At 43.2% G+C, this 18337-nt stretch overlaps 1 protein-coding gene across 6 annotated transcripts in view; it reads right to left on the reverse strand.

The window, feature by feature from the left end:
- C18H16orf46 (chromosome 18 C16orf46 homolog) overlaps positions 1–18337 on the reverse strand; it is a 32305-nt gene that overhangs the window by 4238 nt on the left and 9730 nt on the right. For 2 of the 6 annotated variants that reach the window (XM_019011379.4, XM_019011380.3), the window contains exons 2-5: positions 16579–16635; positions 15811–15900; positions 13385–13632; positions 8999–11747 (exon numbers count right to left, since the gene is read on the reverse strand). In XM_019011379.4, coding sequence (XP_018866924.2) covers positions 10770–11747; positions 13385–13594 — 1188 coding nt within the window. In that variant the 5' untranslated portion in view covers positions 13595–13632; positions 15811–15900; positions 16579–16635 and the 3' untranslated portion in view covers positions 8999–10769. Of the gene's footprint in view, positions 1–3443; positions 3715–8998; positions 11748–13384; positions 13633–15810; positions 15901–16578; positions 16636–18337 lie in introns of those variants that run through there. The other 4 variants (XM_004058045.4, XM_055366747.2, XM_063700355.1 and 1 more) reach the window with 3 other exon arrangements.

Genomic DNA, 18337 nt, shown 5'->3' on the forward strand with positions numbered 1-18337 from the left:
TTAGTAACCACAGAAAGAAAAATTACCTCAAATACAAAAATGAGAAAGAGAAAGGAATCAAAGTTTAGCACTGCAGAAAACCACCTAAACAACAAAAGAGGGAGAGAAGAACAAAGGATATATAAACCAGAAAATAATTTTTAAAATAGCAGGAGTAAGTCTTTGCCTATGAATAATAACCTTGGGCCGGGCATGGTGGCTCACACCTCTAATCCCAGCACTTTGGGAGGCCAAGGTGGGTGGATCACAAGGTCAAGAGATCAAGACCATCCTGGCCAACATGGTGAAACCCCGTCTTTACTAAAAATACAAAAATTAGCCAGGCGTGGTGGCACTTGCCTGTAATCTCAGCTACTCAGGAGGCTGAGGCAGGAGAATTGCTTGAACCTGGGAGGTGGAGGTTGCAGTGAGCCAGGATTGTGCCACCGCACTCCAGCCTGGCAACAGAGCGAGACTCCTCCTCAAAAAAAAAATAAATAAATAATAATAATAATATAATAATAACAACCTTGAATGTAAATAGATTAAATTCTCCAGTTAAAGATATAGAGTGGCTGAATGGATTTAGAAAATAAAACCTGCAACACCATCCAACTATATGCTGCCTGCAAGAGACTTGCTTAACATGCAAGGTCACACAAAAACTAATGTGGAGGGATGAAGAAAGTTATCCCATGCAAATGGAAACCAAAGGAGAACACGAGTAGCTATACTTATATCAGATAACACAGACTTTAAGTCAAAACTTCAAAAAGAGAGAAAGTCATTATATAACAATTAATATAACAATTTTAAATATATATGCAACCAACACCAGAACACCCAAATATATAAAGCAAATATTATTAGATCTATAGGGAGAAATAGACTGCAATACAACAATAATAGGGGATTTCAGCACTCCACCTTTGGTAATGGACCAATCATCCAGAAAATCAACAACAAAGCATTAAACTGCACAATAGACCAATTGGACCTAACAGACATTGACAGAATATTCCTCCAAAACACTGCAGAATACACATTTTTCTCAATAACACATGAAACACTTTCCAGGACAGATCACATGTTAGCCCACAAAATAAATCTTAACAAATTTACGATTAAACTCATTTTGAGTTTTTTGTTTCTTTTAACCACAATGGCTATTACTAAAATGTCAAAAAATAACAGATGTTGGCAACTTTGCACAGAAAAGGGAACACTTATACACTGTTATGGGGAATGGAAATTAGTTCAGCCCCTGTGGGAAGCAGTTTGCAGATTTCTTAATGAACTAAAAATAGAATTCAACCTAGCAATCCCATTAGTGGGCCTACCAAAGGAAAACAAATCGTTCTGCCAAAAAGACAGATGCACTCATATGTTTATCGCAGCACAATTCACAATAGCAAAGACATGGAATCAACCTAGGTGCCCATCAATGGTGGGATGGATTTCTTTTTTTGTTTTGTTTTGTTTTTGAGATGAGTCTCACTCCATCACCCAGGCTGGAGTGCAGCAATCTCCGCCTCCTGGGTTCAAGTGATTCTCCTGCCTCAACCCCCCAAGTAGTTAGAATTACAGGCGTGTACCACCATGCTTGGCTAATGTTTGTATTTTTAGTAGAGACAGGGTTTCACCATATTGGCCAGGCTGGTCTTGAACTCCTGACCTCAAATGATCCACCCACCTCGGCTGCCCAAAGGACTGGGATTACAGGCATGAGCCACCGTGCCCAGCCTGTATTTCTAAAATGTGGTACATATACACGATGGAATACTATGCAACCATAAAAAAGAACAAAATCATATCCTTTGTAGCAGCCTGGATGCAGCTGGATGCCATTACCCTAAGCAAATTAACACAAAAACGGAAAACCAAATACCGCATGTTCTTATTTGTAAGTGGGAGCTAAACACTGGGTACATGCAGACATAAAGATGAGAACAGACACTGGGAACTCTAAAAGTGGGGAGGTGGGAAGGGGAACAAGGGTTGAAAAACTACCCATTGGGTACTATGTTCACTATATGAGTGATGAGATCAATAGAAGTCCAAACCTCAGCATCACACAATATAACCATGTAACAAACATGCAAATGTAGCCCCCACACCCCAAGTCTAAAATGTTTACTAGACTGTGAGTTCTAAATTAAAAAAAAAAAAGAAAATTAAAATAAAATAATTTTTAAAAAGAAAGACAAGGGTTATATCACTTTGGGGGGTTTAGGGACGCAGCCTTTGGGGTACCACACAGTTTTATTTTCCTTGTCTCTCACAATATATCTATGTGTGTTGTCCTCCAAAGCATGTTTAAATGGCATTAATTAGATTTGACAACTAGGAGGGGACAACATATATGCCTTCATACTCTCAACTTTTAAAAGGCTCTAATTTGTTAAATGACATGAATTTTATGTATGTATGCATGTACTTATTTTTGAGATGGAGTCTCGCTCTGTCGCCCAGGCTGGAGTGCAGTGGTGCAATCTCAGCTCACTGCAACCTCCACGTTCTGGGTTCAAGCATTTCTCCTGCCTCAGCCTCCCGAGTAGCTGGGACTACAGGCACGCACCACCACGCCCAGCTAATTTTTTGTATTTTTAGTAGAGACGGGGTTTTACCATGTTTGACAGGCTGGTCTTGAACTCCTGGCCTCAGGTGATCCACCCACGTCGGCCTCCCAAAGTGCTGGGATTACAGATGTGAGCCACTGCGTCTAGCCATGAATTTTAATCTAGTTTGTTTAGCAAGGTGTTAGCCAGTAAAATGTTTTAAGGCCAAGAAGATGACTACATTGTTTTTCAATGTTTAAATCCAAAGGATTCTCTCAGTTGTTGGAACAGTATTTATTAGCAGATACACTGATATTTTAGTTTACATATCCAGAGACGCAGGCTAGAAAACTAACAGGGAGGGCTCTCAGGTTGTCGGTGTTCTTGACGTTCACAGGGGCACTGCATTTAAAAATCAGCTTGCTTGAAAGGAGCAAGGCCCAAGCTATATGAATCAGTAAAAGCAGCACTGGCTATGCCATAGCTGGAACACTATCAATATTCAGTTTCTTCGACAAACTCCAGAAAAAACACTAAATGTTTTATTGCCTTACTAATAAATAACAAAACGAAAACTCACAAATATTAGTAAGACAATTTTATTGCTTTACTAATTAATAACAAAATAAAAACTTTGTTCTAACTCCACGCATTCCAAAATAGTATAGTTTGACCTATGAGAGACCACAGCCATGGCCCCTCCACTAACTTTTCATACTTTACTTGGAAGCAAGTTACTATTACAGAACATTAGGCTGCAAAAAAGAAACAACAAAAAATTTAAACAAGTCATACTCTTTTTAACATCAGTGAAATAGTCCAATGTATCTAAAAATGAAAATAAATTGTTTTGAAATTATCTCCACGGTGACTTTGTTATTTTCAAAAGTACATATATTATATTACCTCTGCATATAACCTCTTTTTGGGGGCCGGGTTGGGGAGACCTAAAAGAGCGAGCCGATGACCATAGCAGGTGTAAATAAGACCTTGCTCCAAACGTGGCGTCTTCTTACTGCTTCCGCTTGCAGCGTTTGACTCCCTGCTTTCTGGTGATCTGCCGCTTTTCCATGTCCTGGGTAAAATATTTGCTTTTATGATTACATCTCAACCGTGTTGCTGCTTAGGACTGAATGTGAAACTGATCCCTCTCCTACTTTATCTTCTTTTTCCTGTGCTGTAACGAGAAATTTAATGACTTCAGAAAATGTAGAGCCCATGCTGCAATGAAAATGTGGCAGAAGTCAATGCATCTGAATTATGACAAAAGGATATTCAACCATGAAGACTGCCCTCAATAACTTTTTCCTTGGTAGATGAAACTAGTCTCTAAAAACCAACAAGCAAACAACAACAACAACAAAAAAAACAACAAAAATAAAAAACTTTTTTCTTTTTAAAACATGAGCCCACCGAAATTAAGATTTTAATTTTGGGAAGTCAACCAAACTTTGGCAAATTATGCTTTAGGAATTATTTACTCTATGTTGTCTTATTTTAGCTCATGGAAATAATTTTAGTTTTGTTATATTTTAGAGTTAATACTATTTATGAATTGCAAGCTGGTATCAATTTTTTTGCACCTTCTCTTTTGGTAACGTGATATATATGTATATACATGTTGGCCAGGCTGGACCCGAACTCCTGACCTCAAGCGATCCACCCATCTTGGCGTCCCAAAGTGCTGGGATTCCAGGTATGAGCCACTGCACCCGGCCACATGTGATATATCTTATTATTTTTTGAGACAGTGTCTCACTCTACTGCCCAGGCTGGTATGCAGTGGCGTGATCTCGGCTCACTGCAAACTCCACCTCCAGGGTTCAAGCCATTCTTATGCCTCCGCCGCCCGAGTAGCTGGGATTACAGGCACGCACCACCACGCCCCCTAATTTTTCTATTTTTAGTAGAGGCAGGGTTTTGCCATGTTGGCCAGGCTGGTCTCGAACTCCTGACCTCAAGTGATTCACCCACCTCGGGCTCCCAATGTGCTGGGATTACAGGTGTGAGCCACCGTGCCTGGCCAACAGGTCGTATATTTTTAAAGCACTGAAGTCACTATTCTGTTACAAGATATGTGCTTAACTAGTAAGAACTCTTCAGAGTTAAAGTTCTCTAAATAACTACCACAATGCCAAGTATTCCTCTGACATCCTACTTTCCTGAAATTTAGAGAAGTCAGTCATGAGGATTTCGTTGAATAGCCAAAGAAATTAAAATAGAGTCGTGAATAGTAATAAGGCCAGTGGTATTTATCCCAAATTCCATATCGGATTTATCTTCAGAGGACATGCAGATTGGAACAAATGAAATCACTAACAGTTCTTTCACATTTAGAGGTTTAGTGATCATGGTTATTCTTGGGCAGATAAAAAGGAAAAAAAATAAAGGCTTAGTGAACTGTCATAACCCTGTGTGGTGCTGAAAATAAAAAACTATATTATATTTTCAAGCTAGCTCTCCTCAAGTTTTAATAAGTGGTAAAACTAGTTGGGCATGGGGGCTCATGCCTGTCATCCCAGCACTTTGGGAGGCCAAGGCAGGCGGATCACTTGAGTCCAAGAGTTTGAGACCAAGCTGGGCAACATGGCAAAACCCGTCTCTTCAAAAAAAAAAAAAAAAAAAAAAATTAACTGGGCATGGTGGTGTGTGCCTGTACAGCCAGCTACTAGGGAGGCTATGGTAGGAGGATCGCTTAAACCCTGGAGGCTAAGGCTGCAGTGAGCTGTGATGGTACCACTGCGCTCCAGCCTGCGTAACAGGTGAAACTCTGCCTCAAAAAATAAAATAAGTAGAGAAACTTTTTTTTTTATTATTGTTTTGAGACGGACTGTCGCTCTGTCACCCAAGCTGGAGTGCAGTGTTGGAATCTCAGCTCACTGCAACCTCTGCCTCCCCGGGTTCAAGCGACTCTCCTGCCTCATCCCAAGTAGCTGGGATTATAGGCATGTGCCACGATGCCTGGCTAATTTTTGTATTTTTAGTAGAGACGGGGTTTCGCCATGTTGGCCAGGCTGATCTCGAACTCCTGACCTCAAGTGATCCACCCACCTCAGCCTCCCAAAGTCCTGAGATTACAGGCACGAGCCACCATGCCCAGCCAACTGTTTCATTTTAAAAGATACATGGGGAGGAAGATTTGTAGTTTAAGCTAAACGGGAGAGAAAAGCCACTTTGATATATACACATGAAGCACAGATTGCCAGTGCTTGCTAAGGTGCATCCCACAAAGTATTGGCTGCCTCTTCATATTTACGCCTGTTCAGCCCAAGCAGTGAGTGTGGAAAAGTGAGTATTAAACATCAGAGAATTCTGAATAATGGCAGTAAATGTAAATACACTAATTTAACATCTTCAACTTATCTCGAAAACCTTGCCAAACCAGTAATGCACATTCTCCTGAAGATGGGAAGAGAGAATGCCCACAACTCTTCCTGTCACTGACTGAATGGGCCCTCCTGTTACTCTGAGAGACTCTTCTCAGAGAAAAGCAGACTTGGCGGGGTGCGGTGGCTCACACCTGTAATCCTAGCACTTTAGGAGGCTGAGATGGGTGGATCACTTGAGGTCAGGAGTTCGAGACCAGCCTAGCCAACCTGGTGAAACCCCATCTTTACTAAAAATACAAAAATTGGCTGGGCATGGTGGCAGGCACCTGTAATCCCAGCTACTCGGGAGGCTGAGGCAGGAGAATCACTTGAACCCAGGAGGGGGAGGTTGCAGTGACCGAGATCGCGCCACAGCACTCCAGCCTGGGTAACAGAGCAAGACTCCGTCTCAAAAAAAAAAAAAAAAAAAAAGCAGACTTATGGCTGCTTCTTTGCTTCTTTCTAGAAAGGACCTAGGCAGGTGCCACCATGAGACCCTAGAGGACCAGCGCAAAATGGAGAGCACATATGCCTTCTGGGATGTGGCAAGCTGGGCGTTCCCCCAGCTCCCTTCACACCTGCACCAAGGCACCTGCTTGACCTATAAGTAAAGCTGTCAGAGAAGCTGCAGCAAAGGCAGTGGGCTCCAGATTACTAATTCCCTAAACCAGTGGTTCTCAGCTAGGGTGATTTTGCCCTAAAGGGGCATTTGGGAAAGTCTGGATACATTTTTGGTTGTCGTGACTGGGGATGGTACTGGCATCTAATATGTCAAGGCCAGGGATGCTGCTACACATCCCACAATGCACATACAGGCCCATCACAAAGAATGATCCAGCCCCAAATAGTGCCCAGGTTGAAAAGCCCTGTCCTAAAGATAGGCCAGGTGATGGGGTGGCTTTCAGCATTGCTGTAAATACAGCACCCACCTGGGCCATTCAATCCTCTAAGAAGTTATGTATATTGTTTAGAATGTATTGGGGCCGGGCATGGTGGCTCACGCTTGTAATCCCAGCACTTTGGGAGGCCAAGGCGGGCGCATCATTTGAGGTCAGGAGTTCGAGACTAGCCTGGCCTACATGGTGAAACTCTGTCTCTACTAAAAATACAAAAATTAGCTAGGCATGATGGTGCACACCTGTAATCCCACCTACTCGTAAGTCTGAGGCAGGAGAATTGCTTGAACCCGGGAGGCAGAGGTTGCAGTGAGTTGAGATCATGCCAGCCTGGCCCACAGAGGAAGACTCTGTCTCAAAAAAAAAAAAAAAAAGTATGTGTTGGTAGAGAAGGTTAAGTGCCCACAGTCTTAGGTTAAAAAAAAAAACTAAAATTTCTTTAGGGTTTTTACTATCATCATCTTTTGAAATGTATAAACTGAAGTTCATTTAGGTTGTTGTTGTTGTTGTTGTTGTTTTTTTCCCACATTAGAAAGGCCAGGATCCAGAGCAAGACTGATCAAAACCTGAAACAGGCCGGGTGTGGTGGCTCACGCCTCTAAGCCCAGCACTTTGGAAGGCTGAGGCGGGCGGATCATGAGGTCAGGAGATCGAGACCATCCTGGCTAACACGGTGAAACCCCCTCTCTACTAAAAATGCAAAAATTAGCTGGGCACGGTGGCGCACGCCTGTAACCCCAGCTACTCAGGAGGCTGAGACAGAAGAATCACTTGAACCCGGGAGGCGGAGGTTGCAGTGAGCCAAGATTGTGCCATTGCGCTCCAGCTTGGACAAGAAGAGCGAAACTCCATCTCAAACAAAACAAAACAAAACAAAACCTGAAAAAGAAATAACTGTTCACCATTTTGCGTCTCTATAATAATAATGTTTGCAGGCAAGTTAAATGCATTAAAATGACAGAACTAGGGAAATTTCAGACATTACTCGCTCATTTTATAGGCAAAGGCAGAAATGCTCAGTGGCAAAGCTGGGGTACTAAAAAATATACATCCTGATGGTTCTCAGCTCTTAGGAAAAAGGAAGATGGTTCTTATTTTTACTTACTGCAGTGAACACTGGGTTTATCCTGAGACTGTGTCCAAGAAAATATACAGATGCTTTTTGATCTAGGAGATTGAACTTGAAAAGTTTTTTATTGGAACACCTCCGTATGCACAAATTCAGTACAAGAGTCACGCCTTAATCTGCACAGTGATGGTGTTTAGACTGGTACAGTGGAAATACAGGCAAAACCAGATGAGGAAAAAGGCCAGGGAATTAAGATGGATAGGACCCAAGCAAGGAGCACCTTAGTTGACAAGTTGCAAAGTTAAGTTCTGAGAACCCATTAAAGAGTAAAGACCCATCATCAAATATCCAAATGCCAGCTCGCAGGCCAAAGGACTTCCATACAATTTTAAACAGTCAGTTATTCATTAGAGGGAAATTATCCAGCTTGTTATATTTGGTCCACTCAATACATTCAGGAAAAACACAGATCTCTGTTGGAGTTCAACATACATTACCTGGTCATCTTCACCACATCCTGTATCTGAAAATTGTTCCTATCTTAAAGGAAGAAATGACATTCTTGAGTCCTCTTTCCTGCCTTATGTGATATTTTCCACCTAGTACTTCAAACGTCCCCGACCTGTGAAATATAGTTTGAGCCTTCAGAAACCCAGGCTACAAACCTTAATGCTGTCCTGACCAAACCCAACCCTCTGTTGAACAATTTCTCCTTGTGTTAGAAGAGGAAAATGATCCCTGATTCCCATGCATACATGCAGGATTAAAAGAGATAATGTCTGGGAAGAGGACTTGGATTCTTATTTTATTTATTTATTTTTTTGAGACAGAGTCTTGTTCTGTTGCCCAGGCTGGAGTGCAATGGCATGATCTCAGCTCACCGCAACCTCTGGAAACCCAGTCTCTACTAATAATACAAAAATGAGCTGAGTGTGGTGGTGGGCACCTGTAATACAAGCTACTTGGGAGGCTGGCGCATGAGAATCGCTTGAACCCAGGAGGTGGAGGTTACAGTGAGCCAAGATCATGCCACTGCATTCTAGCCTGGGTAACAGAGCGAGACTCTGTCAAAAAAAAAACCCTAGGCAAACAGACAAGACATTACAAAGACCACTATGGAAGCAGGTATTTACAAATATAGTCATATATTCTGTCTACTCCATCGTTTAGGAGACAGGAAATCCAGAGTTCAAGTCCAACCTACCTTAAGCAAATTCAAACTATGTAATTACAAAGCAGCTTAATGATTACTCATATCACAGAACGGTTCATCAGAACATGTGTCTACATAGCAACATCACTTGGCATTTAAAATATAAATCATTTACAAATGTCATTTAATTTAGACAGAACGGTGGGAATATGAGTTGGGGTAAAATGAGGGTAAAGGAAGGACAGAGGGAGAAAGTAACAGCCCCTTTCCAAAAGTGTCTGGGGTTGAGGGTTTCCAAACATTAGATGCAAAGTAATGCCAGAGGAAGCATGTGGGATGATAATCACAGTGATCTTTTTATTTTTTTCCCAAAAAGTAATCTTTTTTTTTTTTTTGAGACGGGGTCTCGCTCTGTCGCCCAGGCTGGAGTGCAGTGGCGCGATCTCCGCTCACTGCAAGCTCCGCCTCCTGGGTTCACGCCATTCTCCTGCCTCAGCCTCCCGAGTAGCTGGGACTACAGGAGCCCGCCACCACGCCCGGCTAATTTTTTGTATTTTTAGTAGAGATAGGGTTTCACCGTGTTAGCCAGGATGGTCTCGATCTCCTGACCTCATGATCCGCCCGCTTCAGCCTCCCAAAGTGCTGGGATTACAGGCATGACCCACGGTGCCCAGCCCCAAAAAGTTATTATTCTTAACCTGCTTCCCAGGCTGGATTTTGTAGCACTGTAGCTAAAACTTCCAGACACAGAGATTAGTATGAGGGTACAATCTGAGGATATGGCACCCTGAAAATGCAGGAGACGATAGTGTATATACATGGAAACAATCTGAGGGTGTGACGCCCTGGACGCACAGGGTCTCCAATGCCTTGGACGTCCTAGACACAAGCTGGAGTTTTCTTTTCTTTCTTTTGAGGCGGAGTTTCGCTCTTATTGCCCAGGCTGGAGTACAATGGCACGATCTCGGCTCACAACCTCTGCCTCCCGGGTTCAAGCGATTCTCCTGCCTCAGCCTCCTAAGTAGCTGGGATTACAGGCATGCGCCACCATGCCCAGCTAATTTTGTATTATTTTAGTAGAGACAGGGTGTCTCCATGTTGGTCAGGCTGGTCTCGAACTCCCGACCTCAGGTGATCCACCCGCCTTGGCCTCCCAAAGTGCTGAGATTAGAGGCGTAAGCCACCGTGCCCGGCCTGGAGTTTTTTATTAAAGCAATTCTTCAGATCTTTGTTGCAACAGCAAATGAGGCAGCAGATAGACACCTGCTTCGTTCAAAAAATTAGGAGGCAGTTTGGTCTAAACCAGCCCAGTATACTTAGTTTGAGGCACGGGGGTGGGGCAGAAAGGACACCTGCCAGATGGCTCTGGGCTGACATGGGGCCAGCATGGAGGGAAGGAGGCCCTTTGGATTCCCCACTTTCTGCGTGGCTTCTGCTGGGAGTGGACATGAGGCAGGCAGAGGCTAGGGCTGGCAAGACCAATTGGCATTTTGTGAATGGCTAAGTAGCAGAAGCAGGTAACACATGAATATGGTGTTTTAGAAAATAAATCCCAACAATCCACTGAGGTTCAGTTTTCTTCAGTTGTACTACAAAAAAAAAAATGGAGGAAAAGAAGAGTAAAGACAGACTGACGGGGAGGGGAGAAAGAGAGAGTGGTGGGTGGGTGGGAAATGAGAGAGAAGAAAGAGAAAGGATGGCTGCATCTCAAACGGTGCTTATTCCCAGGGGTTCTACCGCGACCGCTCAGAGGATCCTGTGGGTAGAGACGGGAATGATAACTCTGCTCACTGTGAGAGACGGCAAGAGAGGTCTTGGGAAAACTTTGGTCTCCAGCATTTGGGGCCTGTTTTCCTGCTTGGCCTTTGGGAGAACATGCTTTCGGGTGATCACAGGAGATCTTGGCTCCTTGGCTTTGAATTTGGATTTGTAGTTTTGCACTCCCTGTTTCTGCAGAAGCTGCAAGGCAGCAAGGTAGTGAACGTTGCTGGGGTCTGGAGGGCACGCCAGGTTTTTCTCAGACAGGAGGGACCAATGCAGGCAGCGCTGCTCCGGATCGGCCAGCAGGGATGTCCGGGCCGCTGGGGAAGGGGAGGATGGCTTGTCGTTGACCATAGGGTGTTTGGCCAGCTCACTGGCTCTCTTTTCACCTTTCCCATCTGCTGTTTTCAAGCCATATGCACAAGCCACACACCCATCCTTTTCCACATCCAGCACCTTCTCTTCTGACTGCAAGAAAGAGTTCTTACTCTTCTTACCCAGAACATCCAAAGCATTTGAAAGTGAAGCCTTCAGGGGAGGCAGAACTAGGAGGGCCCTGGAAGTCAGGGGGCCTGGGATGGACAGCCCTCTGTGGGCCCCTCCACTGGGATTCCCAAAGGTCTTGCCCCTATTAGTGCCGGGGATGGCCCAGTCTTTGTTGCACCAAATAAACTCCTTGATTTGCAGACTTTTTTTCTCTGCTCGAAAGTAGGTGGGAAAGCAGATGTTGCTAATCGCCCTGGAAGCAGTGCTGGGGCCCTGGGGGGCTGCCTGAGTCTGGGAGGGGCTGCTCTGATCCTTCTCTGGGCCCCCCTCAGTAGGAGGCTTGGTCTGGAGGCTCCAGTGGGAGAGGTTAACACACACCAAGCAGTCGCTGCAGGCACCTTCCCCTACCCTCGCCTTTTTTGGTATCTTCCTCGGCCAGATGCAGGCAGCTGGAGAAGTCCTTCCCCACCCTTGGACCTGCAAATAAAGCAGCATGTTACTCCTCCAGCTGAGGGGCCCAAACTGTCCTTGCTCCAATTTTGGCCACATTCCCATTTTGGCAGTCTTATGTGAAACAATGTTCTTATTTTTATTTATTTTTTTACTACCCCTTCCCCCACTAATAATTTTCTTAAAATTCATTCACTTAAAAAAAAAAATTCCTTCAAAGTTGCAAAGCATGAAAAAAAAGTGTAATACCTACTTTCACCGCTATAAAGCAATAACAGTATTTGTAATAGTATTTGTTAATCCTAAATACTAGCAAGAGTATTTGTTAATCCTAAATACTAGCAAGAGCATTTGTTAATACTAAAACACTAAGCAATAGTATTTGTAAATGGCCACTTTGATGTGCTGACTATATTTCTTTTCAAATGCACATTTAAATTTGAAGCTATTAAAATAAAATGAAAACCGTTCATACTTGTCCCACCAACAAGGATTTCGGGCACCGCCAGTCTCTGCTTCCCATACCTGGGGAACACTGTTGCTTGGAGAGGCTGGAGGGAGACCGAGGAGCAGAGGCAGGTCCTGGAATGCAGAGGAGCCCTGCGTACCCAGGGATACCTACTCCCTATCCACGCCCAGAGTCCCCTGGCTGATCTTGCCACAGAGATCACCATTAAAAAAGGGTTGCCAGTAAAAATACAGGACCACATTTTGGACATACTTATACTGATAAATTAGGTATTTATCTGGTAATCCTATATTTAATCACTGGATTAGACCAAGTTTTCTCATAGTTTTATGATTTTTTTTTTTTTTTTAGTTTTCTTATAGTTTTAAATATAGGATTCTATTGTTGATTCTAAGAATTGTTTAAGAGTAAGCCTGCAGACCAGGCGCAGTGGCTCAGGCCTGTAATCCCAGCACTTTGGGGGGCTGAGGTGGGCAGATCACCTAAGGTCAAGAGTTTGACACCAGCCTGGCCAATATGGTGAAACCCCGTCTACTAAAAATAGAAAAATTAGCTGGGCATGGTGGGCACCTATAATCCCAGCTACTCAGGAGGCTGAGGCAGGAGAATCGCTTGAACTCAGGAGGCAGAGGTTGCAGTGAGCCAAGATCGTGCCACTGCACTCCAGCCTGGGCGACAGAGAGAGACTCCATCTCAGGGAAAAAAAAAACAAAAAAACCCCACAGAGTTCTGAGTAGAACCATTAGGAAAGAAGCCTCAGTTCTCTCAGGGAGTTCAGCACAGCTGCTAAGGAGCTCAGGGTTCTAGAGTCCAGGAGACCTGGATTCAAGCCCTGCCTTGGCCACTTATTGGCTGGGTGATCTCGAGCATGTTACTTTATCTTCCAAGTGACTGAGTATACTCATCCACAAAGCGAGGCTGGGAAGAAAACTTGCCCCATATGGCTATTGAGAGGTTAGATGAATTAATGTATCCAAAGTACTTAGTACTGTGCTGTCCACATACTAAGTGGCCATAAATACCCACAGTAGGTGCTGCTCTTATCATCAGTAATATTTTACCTCGATTCCAGGGTTTCTACATGTCACTGATTCCACATTTTTTGGTAATATTAACTATTTTTGGAAAAAAGAGGCTTGCACCAAAACACTGATGTGCGAGAGACAGAAAAGCTGTGACTCAGAAAGATACTCACTGCCTCTTCCCATCCAGTTCCAATAATAAACTCTTTGGCTTTTTCATCTTGTTCAAGCGTAATGTCACTGACATCGAGAAGACAATAAACATGATTTTTTTCACGTTTTCCATCTGGACAAGTATAGGTTGGTTCTGTTTCTTCTGTGAATTGAATTTCATTATTTTCAGCATTTTCTAAGTCAGTCTCATTTTTCTGACAGAGATCCATTACTGTGATGCTTGCTTAAAGTTTTTAACATCTTCTTGCTGTTTGAAAACATGAATGGAACTTCGTTTTTAATATTTTTTTTTTTTAAAAAGCAATTCAATACTCAGGTGAAATATCTTCAAAACACATTCAGGAATATGGCCGGCCGCGGTGGCTCATGCCTGTAATTCCAGGAATTACTTTGAGAGGCCAAGGCAGGTGGATCACTTGAGGTCAGGAGTTTGTGACCAGTCTGGCCAACATGGTGAAAGCCAGTCTCTACTAAAAATAAGGCGGGCACCTGTAATCCCAGCTACTCGGGAAGCTGAGGCAAGAGAATCACTTGAACCCAGGAGGCAGAGGCTTCAGTGAGCTGAGATTGGCCACTGCACTCCAGCCTGGGTTAGAGAGTGAGATTACATCTCAAAAAAAAAAAAAGAAAAGAAAGAAAGAAAGAAACATTCAGGAATAGACTGAGAACAAATATTACGAAACTATCCACTGCCAACCACTGGCACTATGAAAGACAAGGCAGCCAGGAGCGATGGCTCACACTTGTATTCTCAGCACTTTGGGATGCTGAGGCTGATGGATCACCTGAGGTCAGGAGTTCGAGGGCAGCCTGGCCAACATGGCGAAACCCCATCTCCACCAAAAATACAAAATTAGCTGGGTGTGGTGCTGCGCACCTGTAATCCCAGCTACTTGGGAGGCTGAGGCAGGAGAATCACTTGAATCCGGGAGGTGGAGGTTGCAGTGAGCCAAGATCACGCTGTTGCACTCCAGCGTGGGCAACAGAGCAAGACTCTTGTCTCAAAAAAAAAAAAAAAAAGAAGATATGAAGAGACATAGGGAGAAGATGGCCATCTACAAGCCAAAGACAGCAGCCTGGAACAGAGCCTCCTCTCACAACCCTCAGAAGGAACAAACCCTGCCAACACTTTGATTTTGGACTTTGAGAATCCAGACCTATGAGGTAATACATTTCTGTTGTTTAAGCCACTCAGTCTGTCGTACATTGTCATGACGCCCCTAGCAAAGTAAAACAGTAGGTGATGGTGATAACCCTATCTACCATTAATGGATGTTTTTCTGGAAAATGCACTTGGCATTTAGAATCTAGACAAAGGGTCTGGAAAGTTGTAATCCTGATCAGAGCCAAAGAGCTGAACAGTTCCAGTCCTATTTACCGGCTGTGTCCCTTGAGTGATGACTTACTTTTCTGGGTCTGTTTGCTCATCTATAAAAAGGGCAAAAGCGGCTGGGTGCGATGGCTCACGTCTGTAATCCCAGCACTTTGGGAGGCCGAGCTGGGTGGACCATTTGAAGTTAGGTGTTTGAGACCAGCCTGACCAACATGGTGAAACCCTATCTCTACTAAAAATACAAAAAAGTTAGCCAGGTGTGGTGGTGCACACCTGTAGTCCCGGCTACTCAGGAGGCTGTGGCAGAAGAATTGCTTGAACTTGGGAGGCAGAGGTTGCAGTGAGCCAAGATCGTGCCACTGCACTCCAGCCTGGGCGACAGAGTAAGAATCTGTCTCAAAAAAAAAAGGCAAAAGCATGATACCTTCCTACAGATAGGGGTTCCTCCTGTGGACCCCACAGGCTGCAGAAATTAACTAGAATACCTGAGCAGTGACCACCAAAGCTCTGGCTTGAGTGCTGATAAGCACCCAGTGTCTTCTCAAGAAGTTCCTTGCTTGTGATAAGACAGGAGCCACAGGGGACACCCACTCCTTGCTTTCTCTCAGCCAAACGTGACCCGTGCCAGAAAACTAGTTTTTTTCATTGTTTGTTTAGGAAGAGATCGGTACTTCTTATGACAAATCTGTTGAATTACCATTTTGACTTTTTCACATAGGCTTAGTTTTTTTGTTTTGTTTTGTTTTGTTTTGTTTTTGAGACAGAGTCTCACTCTGTTGCCCATGCTGGAGTGCAGTGGTGCGATCTTAGCTCACTGACAAAATTTACTGGAGTAAATTTTGTAAAATTTTAAGTTGGAAGTTGTACCTCCGCCTCCCAGGTTCAAGCAATTCTGCTGCCTCAGCCTCCCGAGTAGCTGGGATTACGGGCGTGAGTCACCGTGCCTGGCCGACACTACATTTTTGTAAGCACTTTACTTATGTAATGAGGGCTCATAAGGAACTATACTGATTCCTTCTGACTCAAAACTAAGACTCATCCCTGAGTCAATTAACACAGTATTATTAATCAAAAGGTCAGATTACTGCATACCAGATCACCAGATGCACCTTCGGAACACTGCTGTACTTCAGGCAGGATCAAGATGCTCCGCTACTAAAAGAGAATATTGGTGGTCTTTTCCTAATTAAAAAGAAATTCAGTTAGTGGATAGGAAAGTTGTATTTTAAGTTTCCCTTCTCTAAACATACTATCAAGTTGTTGTCTGTCTCGCTCCGTCGCCCAGGCTGGAGTGCAGTGGTGTGATCTCAACTCACTGCAACCTCTGCCCCCCGGGTTCAAGCAATTCTCCTGCCTCAACCTCTCAGGTAGCTAAGACTACAGGTGCCTGCCACCACGCCTGGCTAATTTTTTTGTCAAGTGAACCTCTTGCCTCAGCCTCCCAAAGTGCTAGGATTACAGGTGTGAGCCATCACACCTGGCCTTGCTCTTTTTAAAAAATGTTTATTTTCTCGGGGCCGGGTGCAGTGGCTCACGCCTGTAATCCCAGTACTTTGGGAGGCTGAGGCAGGCGGATCATGATGTCAGGAGATGGAGACCATCCTGGCTAACATGGTGAACCCCGTGTCTACTAAAAATACAAAAAAAATAGCACGGCTGCCTAGTATAAGAGTCAGGAGAAGAACAGAGTCTCACTACTTTTAGGCCAACTGTATGGTTCCTGGCCTTGGATTAAGACATAGAAGACATGATGCCTTGGTCTTGAATGGGGCTAAAGAGCATGGAAGTAAGCGGCTGAACTCCTTCCTGCTAAATTAACTTGTTGTACAGCTGTAGCTAGTAACTGTCAAGTTTTATTACCCATTCTTGTCTTCCAGCTCACGTTAGCAGATGACACACAGAAATGGCCAAGAATCACTAGAAGATCAAAGAAAAGAGTGGATATGTGATTCCTTGCAATTTGTATGCAGTTTTATTTTTTGTTGGAATGCAGACATCTATATTCATATAATATTTTCTGGTAGTAAAATTACGCCTGACTTACACATTTGACGTAAACCAAGAGCTCATGTCATCCCATTTCTTGGCTTCCATTGAACTTTACAACCTGATTCAGTTTGAGAATCACCAGGATAAAGCATACATCAAAGTCCATACAAACGTTTTCCACCACATCAAGAAAACACAAAGATCACAGTGAAGATGTTGCCATGGAGACGCATTTGCAGATGCAACTCTAAAATTGGATTTAGAGTACAAAGCGGGAAAGCTCAAAGATGTAGGCCAGAAGGTATTAAACTCTATTACACAAGCTATTAAAGTGATTAGAACCAACATGTACAAAAGAAATAGTTGACTTTGATCCAAGCCCCCAAAGTGCATGTTTGGATAAACAAGAATAAACCCAAAGAAAAAATGATCAAAGAACTTAAGATATTTGGAAATGAAAGAAAGATGGTGAATGAGAGCCTAAAAAATATAGCCTATGGAAATTTACCGTAATCCAGAAAATACCTTTTCTAGTAGCATTTAAAGACAGATACAAAAAGGAGATGATCAGCCAAAGAAATGTAAAGTGGTTTATTTTCTTTTACCAATAATATGATTTGCTTCAAAATAATGTGAGATTGAGGTTAGGGAGGGAATAATGAAACCAAAATGCCCTTAAGTTCTGTTTGTTGTAGATGGGTATGAGGACATGGGGATTAACTGTACTATTATATTTTTATGTAAGCATGAAATTTCCTGTAATAAAACTTTTAAAGCCATGATGTTATCGGAGAGCTCCAAGAAATGAAATGTGGAATAATGATAGAAGCCAGGGTACGATGAATTTTGACCTTAAGCAAACGGAAATAAATGTTGTTTTTTGTTCGTTTGTTTTGGTTTGTTTGTTTTTTTGTTTTGAGACACTCGCTCTGTTGCCCAGGTTGGAGTACAGTGGTGCGATCTCGGCTCACTGCAACCTCCGCCTCCTAGGTTCAAGCGATTCTCCTGCCTCAGCCTCCCGAGTAGCTGGGATTACAGGCATGCGCCACCACGCAGGGCTAATTTTTGTATTTTTAGTAGAAACGGAGTTTTACCATGTTGGCCAGGCTGGTCTTGAACTCCTGACCTCAGGTGATCCACCCATCTCAGCCTCCCAAAGAAATAAATGTATCAATGAACAGATAACATGGTTTGTGTAATTTTAAGTTGCAGTAAAGACCTTGAACAAGGACTTATTGAAAGAAAAAAACACACAGATCTACAAAAAAAGATATAACATCAGATAACAAGTTTTATAAAAGTGATTTAGAGGAACTCCAGAAATATTTGTCCAATTATTCTTAAGTCACAGTACACAAGGCCTTCTCATTGAATTTATCGAATGGCCAAAGGAACAGGTGTAAATGCAGAAAAGAATAGACATTACTATTTGGATCTGTGACACTATATTGAGATCATGTAATTTGTTAATGAACTGAGAAGTACAAGACTATCAAACGCTCCTTTGTTATATGTCCGGCAAAGTTAATGTAGCTTTAACACCCTAACCAATCTATAATTTAGAGTACGAAGTGTCTTGCTCCTGAAATGAACAAAGACAACCATGAAGCTACCACAGTCAACAGTAGAG

This window comes from Gorilla gorilla, chromosome 18 (assembly GCF_029281585.2).
Source record: "Gorilla gorilla gorilla isolate KB3781 chromosome 18, NHGRI_mGorGor1-v2.1_pri, whole genome shotgun sequence".
Taxonomy (NCBI): Eukaryota; Metazoa; Chordata; class Mammalia; order Primates; family Hominidae; genus Gorilla; species Gorilla gorilla.